This window comes from Pyrus communis, chromosome 9, assembly GCF_963583255.1.
Source record: "Pyrus communis chromosome 9, drPyrComm1.1, whole genome shotgun sequence".
NCBI classification, from domain to species: domain Eukaryota; kingdom Viridiplantae; phylum Streptophyta; class Magnoliopsida; order Rosales; family Rosaceae; genus Pyrus; species Pyrus communis.
The window spans coordinates 21156762-21168814 of NC_084811.1; the positions used below are offsets into that span (position 1 = coordinate 21156762).

Below are 12053 nucleotides of genomic sequence, written 5' to 3' on the forward strand. Positions count from 1 at the left end.
TTGACTCGGTTATATTTTGTGTCGAACATAATCAAACCGAACTGCGCCCGCCACCACGTTTTCCTATCCAATCTGGTTACCGGATATAACCCTTGCTTTATATGGCAGTAGTTTAAATGAACTGTAATTTTGAACACAAGTAATATGACCAACAGAAGGATAGAGAAAAACTCCATCATCACATAATATGGCCCCATGAACGAATGTACATTACAGTCTTGATATTTGCTTGTTATCTGGGCAAATCAACATGAATCTTCACATCGACAAAAACATAGGGCTGAGCCTAAAATTCAAACCTTCGAAACTAAATCCGTCACTCCCAAAAAATACACGAATAAATAACTAGACAAACTATACCAGCCAACTGGTGACAACGGAATCTTATCTTCCACAACAATCTACCTTCCTCCCTACGTATATAAATCTGTCTTCCCCATAAGAATGAGCGAGGCCTACGCAGCTGGAGGTGAGTTGTCCTTTCAAGCACAATCCTTACCCGCTTCAAGCATACACATCCAGCTAACCTTCCCCGCAAAACCAGTCACAATATTGATACAAAAGATATGTCACAATTTTTTACTACAAGACGGAAAGCAAGAAGCAAACCCAATCTCCACCCTTAATCCCTGCCAATGGAAGAATGTCTCTGGGCACCAGGTGGTGCAGTTGGCCTTGGGAAGTGATAGTCCAACTGCGCTCCTGCAATTTGGGGGGCTTCCACATAGGGGCTCTGTGAAATCGAAAAGAAAAAAAAATAAGGATAACGCATTAAGAAAAGAACAAACTTACAAGGGTTTCTACTTCCCACTTTCTTTCCACAGTCCTCAACTCTCTCACCATCCCCCAAGAATTGGGACGAACACAAGAAATGTAGTTTCAGCACTCTATTATAGTTGGGAGTCTTGTGACTCGTGTGTTTCACCTGTTTACAGTGATCTTCTTTTCTATTGTGGTCATTTTCAATGTGTTTTGTAATAAAAAAAAATTGTGTTTGTTGTTAAAAAAAAAAAAAAAAAAAAGAAAACCCATTAGAAGTGTATAAATCCATTACCTTAACCACCATTTAAAGGTCATTTCACTTTTTGTTGTTATCGAAGAGCTGAACTTACTAAAATTTACGGTGGTTTTTACTTTTCAGGAGCACAAGTACTGGTTCTAATCTTGAGTTTAATCAAACTGTTCTGTCTTTTTGTGATTTTGTACCTCTCTCAATGGTGTCAAATGAGTCGATACTCTTCGAACTGTTTGTTTCAGGCAAGTAATACCTAGTTAGGAATGCCTATCTTTAAAATTACGTACAAACGGTCATGTCCCAAAACTAGAGAATACCAAATGTCAAAAACTTATGCATTCTAGGCCATGTTGGAATGCTATTTTATATAAACTCAAAAAGGATAGAGTCAGACACATAAAATGGATTTATTAAAAGAGAAGATACCTGCGGCTCGAATGCAGTATATGATGGCTCTTCAGGCTTTGAGGACTTTGGTGTTGTTATAGGAGAAGAGGGATCATAGCGTAATTCACTTCCATTCAGTTTATGAACGCTACTATTTTGTGGAGTTTCACCCTCATTCCCACCGGTTGACTTAGTTCTCTATACGAAAATGTCATAGCTTCCATATGTATTAGACAATGGGGATTATAGCAACAGAAAATCATAAATATAGGTTAAGAAAACAATACCTGGAAGATTTTGCCAAGAGTTTTCAACCCCTTTGCTCGTGCACGGAGTTCTTCTTTCTTGGCATTGTTGTCTTGAAGAACCTAAAGATGAAATGAAAAATTACAATCCAGACCAGATTTCTATTCATGTTTTGAAAATTACCAAATACAACATTGGGGCAGTGAACAACCATCTGACAAACACGAGAAAGAGTGGCCTCAATATCAGCCACATTAAGCTTCCACAGGGAATCAATCATCACTTTCTTGTGAGATTGCATGTATTCTTCGAGCTCTTCCTCTGTGTAATTTCCTTCAGCACTTAGCTGCTTTTTCATGTCTTCCTGCAGCTGGATCAAAGCAATTGCACCTGAAATAAATAACAGTCCATTAAGCAAAAGCACGTATTGGCTTAGCCAGAAAACTTGTGTGCATTTGTGAAAACTATAACTTGTGTGCATTTGCAAAAAAAGAAAGACAGAAAACACATGAATATTCCTTTTCCTGTCAAATATTTAAATATATATGGATGAAGTGGATTGGACCCTATTAGTTTGGGTAGAATCAGTCCCCACACCCTGGTTAGGTCCATAGCTCAATTAATTATTGGAACAAAAATTTACTGTCACCATGATAACAAAGATTTAGACGCAACTGTCAATGACCAAATTCAGAAAGATCCACTAACCTGTTGCTGCTGTTACTTGAGATTTAATGAAATGCCCTTTATTTCTAAACCACTCTGCAACAAATGGCACACCCAAATACATTGCTTTCTTGCCTAGCTCCTTTGCTGATTGTCTGGCATATATGTAGCCAATTGTATTCAACATATCAACACCATAAGCTGTAGAAAATAGACAATATCATTGAAAATGATAGAGAGAAGCTTAGACAATAATCATAGAAACAGATTTATAAGGCATTGACCATATTATGTGTCGTAAAATCCTACCATGGTTTGAAAAACGCGCGATATTGGGGAATATAGTGCACTATATCATGTCGCATGACGGGAGACATTTTGCGAACTAATGCAAAAATATCACAATGGTCCAAAAAAGCGTTCGGTTTCTATGCAATATTGCGTTATGTGCCACATCTAATTTGTTTGATGTTCCTTTAGCTGACGACGATCACTACATCCATCCAGTCAATGAAAATGACTATACTAATAATGATATTTTGCAACAAATTGAAGAAGAGGAAAATAAAAGACGCGATAGTGATGGTGATTATAGTTTGCAAGGTAATATATTCTTGATGAGGATGATATGCGTTTTGGTGCAAGTATATATACACACACATTGAAACCGCTAAATAGTGCGACATTGCATAGTGAAACCTCCCACGCAAAGCCTTACGCGATGCAATTTCAAACCATGGTTCCTACAACCTGAATGAATTATTACTCGGCAATTTCTTTTTTTAACTTTGAAAAATGATGAACTATTGGGCATAACTTGGATTGCTAGTCCCTGTTAGCTGTGTCGCTGCATAATCTCCATCGAAATTGGATGCAGTAATAGAATTAAGTGAGCTGACAGAAATGCGATCCATGATAAAATTACACAATGAGTACCTAAATTAACAGACGTAAGATACTACAGTTATATTTTTATTGACTTGTTAGTTACCAAGTAGCAGTACGATGGTTGTATAGCATTAATCAACATCTGAACTAAATGTCAATGTATTTATAGAAAGAACCAAGGAACTAAAATAGCCAATAGTACTGATATTTTGGTCAATAATATGCTAAAATCAGGGATTCCACCACTTGCAGTAGGTTTTTATTTGTTAGTTTTGAACCCGAGAAGCAGTAGGTTGAAGAGGAAATCCCCATCCACCAAGGATTCCATAACTTGCAGTAGCAAAGTAATTATGAGTTAACCATGTTGAAAAATTTATATGTTAAATGAAGTGTTATTTGTTAGTTTTGGATTTTAGAAGTTTCAAAGATAATTTGTATGTTTTTATTTCTAATTTTTATTATTTTGTTTTTTCATCGATATTTCTACTGAATATCGATATCTTCCGATATTTCTCTACATTTCGACTACTGAAACCAATACTGAAATCCTTGGAAAGAACAAATCAATGTAGGCCCTAAAACGGCAATGCTTCATAGAGAGTGTTTTCAGGAACTCATCTTGTACGGTCCCAACCTACATTTACAAAGAGCTAGCTTATTCTTCAGTTATTCTTCAATTCAAGAGGATAGATACCAGCCAAAGCTCATCAACTTTTACACAAGAGCCAACCTAAAAGCAGTTGAAAATATTCTGTTCTTGTCACCCAAAAGCACCACACGTAATGAATTACCTGCATTGGAAAGCCTCACAACTTCAGCTTCAGCATGACTAACAAATTCCTCTTTGTTGCCTTGCACATATTGGTTGAGTCGATTTTTTAGTGTTTCTGCGAGCTTTTCTTCTCTTTCCTTCTGAACAACCTGTAGTAAAAGGATATTGGCAGTTTTGCCACACAGTAAGCATTCTTCAATGATATGGACTAGTTCTTTCCATTCCATCAAAGAAAATTGGAGGTAAACTGGGTTAGCGAAAAAAGTTAAACAAAACTGTACCCGCATTTTGTCTTGCAACTTTTTCGCATCAAACTGTTCCCCTTCTGTGAAAATATCTAAGGAAGCCATTGATGCCATGGCTAGCTGTCCAATATATTCCTCAAAGAGCTCACTACCAAAAAGCATGGCAAAGATTGCTGCAGGATCAATAATTGCGTCGCTGAAATCAAAGTAACATTTTGAAAATGTCAGAAGCACGCAGCTAAACACACACATTGCGATACGCACAGGAAATCCATAAGGTGTCTTGTATCAGCCACCCTTTAGATATTAGAACTCATATATTAATGAAATAAGAGAACAAAACTAACGTTGAAATTCCTGATTTTCCATAAGCATCATATGCTTGGCGTTGGCTTGGGTCGCTTAACACTTGGTAAGCTTCTCCCAAAACCTGAATCAAATGAAAAAGATGCATATATACTTGGTAAGCCTATACTAGACCAACAAAAGAAATTACTAACAATTCAAGTCCACCCCCTCTTCACAAAACAACCTTCCCACAATAGAACCATACTAAACGAAAATGACAAAATAAAAGACACTCCGTTTGAGGAAAGGGGCTCTGAATCCAGTATTGAGAATTTGTAGTTTCTAATATACAAGTTCGGGGAAGCAAATAGCAAGTCTTTCATGTCACAAATACACTGTATTGACCATAATGTATAATTTGATGGGAATTAATTTAAATGAAAAACAAGAGCAAATCTCACCTGAAAATTTTGTGCTGCAAGTGGATCATTTGGGTTTTTATCTGGATGAACCTGCCTTGCCTGCGATCCACACAAAACCCACAAAAACCAAAGTCATTAAATTTATAGCTGTTAGAACTGCTTGTTAGAAAAGCACTTCTGCTCAGACTGAACGCGCTTCTATTAAAACCACATCAAACAAATTAACAAAAATGCAAGTGCTTCCTAGAAAAGCACTTGAAGTGCTTGCTCCCTGAAAGAAGCCCATAGCGGGTGCTTCTTCCAAACATTGTCAGAAGCGCTCTTGATCATCTAAAATCACTTCCACACAGACAATAATCATATACAACTGATACAATTCACATTTCTAAGTGATGTTATAGAACACGGCTTGGATCTATTAAGCTTATCACATAATCGATTGAGGAAGAAGCAACTGATTACGAATCAAAACTTCCGATTAATTATCGCTTAATCAAAATTAAAGCCAAAATAACGATAATCTCTCAGTTTCTGCTGAACATCTAACTGACCTTCATGTAATAAGCTTTCTTGATCTCCGCCTCGGTCGCCGCCGGGCTGACGCCGAGAACGTCGTAGTACTCCGTTTCCTTCACCATTTTGTCCGATCGGTCAAAATCTTCGCTTCGCAGTTTGCAGGGAGGAGCCAAAAAATAAAAATAAATAAATAAAAATAAAAAAGAGAAGAAAAATAGAGGTGGAAGAAGAAGAAAGGAGGATAAGAGAAAATAAGAAGATTCCCCTGCCTACGTCCCCACGCAGGTACGCGTTATTTGCCTAATACTATTTAGTCGTGCTACTACCTACCTTCTAAGTCCTAAGTCATTAATTAAGTTAATTAATCTTTATTATGACCAAAAATATTTAAAAATTAATTTGATTAATACAATAACCATGGACAACTTGGCGTTGACTTTTCGCTTGAGACGTAGTTAACTTATTATTGAAGTTTTAAGGTATAACTGTTTTGTAGATCGAGTGAGCGTTTGAATTTGAGTTGATGTGTTGTACATGTAACGTCAATTAATAAGTTTATCTTATTGTATGTTGGTCTATTTGCTACATCAAAATTGATCTCGTGAATGCTTAAAGGTAGTGGTGACTACTTGTATTTTGCACACTTTTGCTAGAATTATGATGAGAGTTCGAAATATGGGATTTTAGTTAGAACAACCTCTTTCATTGCAAGTTTCATCATCAATTCTGGGCAAGGTGAGACCTCTAACTATCATCAATGCATTTATCTCGTTGAGTAGGTAAATTTGATGTATGGATTGCGTGAAATGGTTGAGAAATGGCGAAGATGAGTTAGAGAAATCTCTGAGTTTTTTTGGCGAGAAAACCCATAATCCAATGAGGTTTTCTAGCGGCTGCAGGAACATGGTCGATCTGACCCAACCCCGAACGTACGGATCGAACATCCCAAACCCATATCCAAATTCAGATCTGACCCGACCCAACTCTAGGTCAGAATATATCAAGGAATATTCTGTAAGGAAATATTTCATTCTAGTGAGGGAATATTTCGGTGTTGATCGTTGATCTTTTTGGGATTCAACCTGGGACCCCTCCTAGGGCATTTCGACGTGTTGATTCTAAATCCGCACTCCCTTTCTTCAAAATTGATCAATTGAACACAGTTCCTTGAGTGACCGTCACTTCAATTTGTAATAGGTGGATATCCAACCATTGGATCACTATACAATTGTAGTATGTTATCGTAGGAGTAATGTGTTGGCCATAGAAACTTATAGGTCGTAAATCCAATGTGCAGGTCTTATGGAATGAGAATAATTATGGTGGTTGACTTTAATAGAAACCATTTTAACTGAGGATTGACTTGGGGCCAACATATCCCGAATAATTCTCAAAAATTGACATTAGCATCACTAGAGGCTTGCTAGAGCCTAGCAGGTTGAACCTGCCGATCGTCACTCTATTTCATAGTTAAGTGAAATATCCATTTTCCGCTAAGTACGACATCTAAATGTAACATAGTATATGTTGATTTTTGTCGCATGAATAATGAAATATAATTGGTTTGATTCCTTCACATGGTATGTAAGCAATCTAACTTAAAGGTTAGATGTTGCCATAAGATTAATTAAAATTAAATATGGTATCATGTCTCGGAGTTTAGGACATGACATTATTGTGTTTTGATCTAGGTACATATTTTACTAGATGGACAAGGACAACGCTCTTAAGTTTTTCATCTTCAACCATGAAAGGCTATAATTTTATTACTTTCGGCTGCATGTTGCATGTCCTAAAACTAAACTTGGCCTGAAGCTTTATCCTAGAAATGTAACAACCGTAACCACCAAGCCCCTCCGCATGTGACCAATAGCGAGATAGTCTAATGCCTTAAAAAGTACAGAACATTTTTGCTTACCATCATTTAGTAAGGAACATTTTTGCTCATTATCCTATTTATCATCCTTAGATACACAAATCTCAAAATTCAAAGTCATATAACGATGATAACTAGGATGATAAATATACACGACACTAAATAGTGATGAACAAAAATGCACTCCTTAAAAGTATTAACTTTTATTTTACTAGCAAAACCCTAGAGATGTAATAACCGTAATAAAGTTTACACTTTTCCAACCTCTTGATGTTCTGACTTTTTCAATGCCTACAGACGTAAAATTGAATTAAAAATTCAGAGATTCCTAGTCTCCCTCCAAAATTAACAGCGTGCAACTAAATTTTCCTCTTCCCGCCGAAACCACCAAGCCCCTCCGCATCCGCATCCAAAATTCAGACCCTCTCTTTTCTTTGATTAGCCTTCACAAGATTATTATTCTTCGTGCTCTTCTATCAACCAATCAATTAACCTCCTACGACTCACAAAAAAACAACACATTTTTGTAGGAAAAAGGGGAGCTACAGTGCAGGTGGTCATGGTGGAGAAATTTTTTTATTATGACGGGAATACGAATAGTACACCATGTGTTTTTATGTAAGTAGTGAGAAATTTTATTTTTTTAAGTTATTAACTTTTTAACACACATATATATCCTACTATTTATATAATAACACGTGATGTACCATCCCGTTTGCCGATCATACTGAAAAATCTCTCATCACAACGGATGCGGAAAGTGCTGTTGGTTTGACATAAAATTCTTTGATCACGAAACGCTATATTTCTTTTTCCGTTCCTATTTTAGCTACTAGGCAAATATTGACTGATTTTCATGTATTTAATTGTCTGGGTTAATTGTTTTTTGACTTTTTTAACTGTAGAAGAAGAACAATTACACTATCCATTATAGATTTTGGATATAATAAGGACGATTCTGATGTTCAACGAATCAATGACGAATAATTTTGAGTAAAAACTCCTACTCATCCTTTGAGTAGCAGTATTGTTCGAAAAAGTCAAGTTGAATTTGCTGCTTTGTAAGCAATGCATGTGTTAACCACATTATTGCATTAATACGAGTGTTTTATCATCGGTTGGTAGAGAAGCTCACACTCACATGTAAACAAAAAAATGATATCTGTCCGAGGGGTGGATTATCAACAACCAAAAACCAGATTATATACTAGTGGGAATATTGTAGAGATTGAATTTGACAAACGTTCTAAGCGTAAAGGTCTCTACCTTTGCTTCTAGAGGTTTGTGGAGAGCATCCTGCTCGTTCTTATCCTTGAACTGGGCTGAGGGCAGACGCTATCAAGTTATCCATCTCGCACGACGCAGTCTGTGACATTAGAGAGCACAAGATTCCCTCAATCTGGTTGTCTACGTAAAATGCTAGGCATCGGATATGGTGTTTCGAGCTCAGTCTTACATTAACTGGCCTCGTTGGTACGCTTTTGGCAAAATAACACTTACTTGGTGCCGTAGCATCCGACACTAACACATGACAGAAGACACTAACTTAAAAATGATTATGGGGAGAAACGAACATTGAAATTTTTAGGCAATGTTAACCTAGCTAGCTATAATAGTTTACGAACTTTAGCTTTACAAGTTCGAGTGGTGTTAGTTATGGGAAGAAAAGTTCCGATTTTTTTTTTTGAGTTTGAACTATCTACTGCAACTACAAGCTAGAACATGTTTATTTGAACCAGATTATAATTCAGTATCCAAAATTAAGGAACATTAGAGAATTTCCAAAACAACGAAATCATAGACGGGAGAGCCGTTTCTCCTCATCGCCGTAATAGGATTTGTTCAGAAAAGGGTAGTCTGTGTACCCAACAACAGGGTCTTGTGCGTAGAAAGTCTTCCTGTTATATTTCGCCAAGGGGGCATTAAGCTTAAATCTCAAAACCAGCATTAAGCTTAAATCTCAAAACCAAGTCAGGGTTCGAGATAAAAAGGCGTCCGTATGACACCAAATCAGCGTCGCTGGAAGCAATTGCTTGCATTGCAAGCTCTCTAGTGAATCCTCCGCTAGCTATGAATGTATTTCTTAAAGTCCTCATAAACACAGCTTCCTCTTCGTCATTGCTGAGTTTACTAGCTTCTGCTTGGGCATGAGCTGAATAGCGAGGCTGTGGCCTGGTTTGGTACTGAGGTGATTCTGAACAAAGCTGGTATAAAAAAAAACTGGGAGCTGTTTTTGTGTTTGGTAAGCATTCAGCTTCAGCTTTTTTTCACAGTTTTGAGTGAAAAAAAGCCAAAAACAAGAAGCTGCAAAACCCAGCTTTGAAAAACTGGTTTTTTTTCATATTTGTTTTACATAAAAGTTTACCAAACACTATAATACTGTTTTTTTTCTTTTCAAAAGCACTTTTACAAAAAAATTTACCAAACACTCTGCTGCTTTATTTCACAGTTGCTTATTCTCACAGTACAGTAGAAGCAGTTTTTTTTCAAAGCACAGCAATACCAAGCCAGCCCGTCACATGGAGATAAGCCAGTTTCGAGCCCCAATTCTGTTGAAGCCTGTTGAGCCTCTCGATCACTGCCAGGCCTAAGATAAGTGGTTTGGAGTCGATGGCATCCAAGTGATCAATAGCCGGCGAGATTCTGACCCCAACTCCATCCGCACCTATTGCTGCAACCACGGCTTGAACAATCTGAATAAGAAATTTGCACTGATTTTCTAGCGATCCATCGTACTCATCAGTTCGATCATTGATCCCGTCTTTCAGGAATTGGTCAATGATATAGCCATGTGCCCCATGAATCTCAACTCCATCAAAACCTACACGACATGAAAATTGATCATAAGACTCAAAAGTTGTATAGAAAGTGCGACACAACACGAGCAATCAAATCACGGGAAAAGAAACTGACCCGCTCGAATGGCATTCAACGCACCCTGGCGAAAATGCTCAACCACTTGGGGAATTTCCTGGGTTTCGAGGGCACGAGGCTTAGGATAAGTGCCATGAGAGCCATCCGGCAACAGAACATTCCATCTCTTTGAAATGGGGTTGAAGATATCGGTAATCCCCCACCAGGTTGATAAACTAAATCATTAACCATGTTACGAACAAAAAAAATCAGCCTACTGCTCCAAACCGTAATAGGTAAAAAATCTACCTTCATGAGATGCACGACCAACGTGCCAAAGTTGACAGAAAATGACTGTGCCTTTGGCATGAACTGCATCCACCACCTTCTTCCATGCCTCCACCTGTTCGTCGTTGTAAATCCCAGGAACACGGGGCATCCTGCCATGACATTAATAATTATTTATCAATAAGACACCATTTAAAGAAGAAATTAGTTTTCACAAGAACACTAGATTTCTTGATAAGGAAGAGTTCAAAATACAAAGCTAATGTATTGAGGCATTGTTAAAAACAATGTGACATTTTACATTATTAGATTGTAAACCAAAGACGTCTTTTATAATCAGTGAGGGGCACACTTTAAACTATAGTCTCGTTCTTTTGGTCACCTTAGCGATCAAGAATGCATGGTCAACTACTCTTGAATTTCATAGCAAGGGTTGAGAATAAAACATTAAAACCATATTTATTTGTTGTACATTATTTATATTAAATTCAAATGTGAGTAATCATACATTCATGTGTACATAAAAACATAAGGTATAAGAGACGTTTGAAAGGTTTTTTTTTTACCAAAAAACTCTCTCTCTTCTTAATTTCATAGATGATATAAATAGAGGAAAAAGAGAAATTAACAACAACAAAAAAATAGTTTGCAAGCAAAGGAAAAAATTGCAAGAAACAGAGAATATGATAAACTAATATTATTATATAACTCTTATTTAAAAATTAAAGGCTTTATTTTTGTAGAAATGAAGTTAATTTGACTAACCAATAGAAAACAAAATCAAGTTAATGGTGGTGTTATAAAATTGATCAATGTTAGACTGGTAGAAAAGGTTATAAGAAAAAATGATACGGGAGGCATGTAGCCTTAAGGTGTGGCTCTGTCATTATATATATATATATAATCTGAGAACGTAACATGTTAGATTATCATGCAAAAGAAATGAAAAATAATACAAAACATTGATTTACAATAGTACCCGGTGGCAATATCGGAGACTATAGCGGCTTCGCTAATCAGAAGGCCGCCGTCAGTTGACCTCTGAACGTAGTACTCAGCCAGTGCTGGTTGCGGCAGTCCATTCAACGCCCGGCACCTTGTCAGCGGCGCCATAACCACCCTGAAAGAGGACAAATCCATCAAAACACATCCAAACTAAAGAATTAAATTGATAAACATGCCCTCCCATATTTCCCTTCAACTCTGGACCATCATGGAGGACTTGACTTCAACCTGTGAGAGACACTGAACTTGCCCATCTTGTACGGAGAAAAGAGAGTGACGGAGGAACCTCCCAGCGACATTTTTGTCGGGATAAAAATTAAAAAACCGATCTTAGATCAAACGGTGGAAATCCGAGAACGAAAAATGAAGTGAATAATTTTGACTGTAGAAGATGAAGAAGAAAAAGGAGAGGGCTTCGTTATATAACAACAAGAGAATTGTTCATTAAATCAACTTGGGGAACTCAAACGGCAAAGGACTTTTTCCTCCATTTATAATGTAATATGTATTTAACGATTTGCTTCAAATCTTTTTTCAACGAAATCAGAATGTTGATACCAGGGTCTAAGCATTGAGGTAAAACGTT

At 37.1% G+C, this 12053-nt stretch overlaps 1 protein-coding gene and 1 pseudogene across 2 annotated transcripts; both read right to left on the reverse strand.

The window, feature by feature from the left end:
* Positions 1-143: 143 nt before the first annotated feature.
* On the reverse strand, positions 144-5724 carry LOC137745162 (chaperone protein dnaJ 10-like). Of its 2 annotated transcripts, XM_068485064.1 has the most exons (11): positions 5481-5724; positions 4969-5028; positions 4567-4649; positions 4256-4415; positions 3994-4123; positions 2357-2515; positions 1860-2038; positions 1690-1770; positions 1442-1600; positions 610-733; positions 144-522 (listed from the first exon to the last, which is right to left on the reverse strand). In XM_068485064.1, the coding sequence occupies exons 1-10, from the start codon at positions 5565-5567 to the stop codon at positions 623-625; spliced, it is 1209 nt and encodes a 402-aa protein (XP_068341165.1). In that variant the 5' UTR covers positions 5568-5724; the 3' UTR covers positions 144-522; positions 610-622. The 2 variants fall into 2 exon arrangements, with proteins under 2 accessions (XP_068341165.1, XP_068341164.1); XM_068485063.1 differs by having other exon boundaries at positions 144-733.
* Positions 5725-9116: 3392 nt separating this feature from the next.
* LOC137744500 (12-oxophytodienoate reductase 3-like) lies at positions 9117-11766 on the reverse strand (annotated as a pseudogene).
* Positions 11767-12053: the final 287 nt, after the last annotated feature.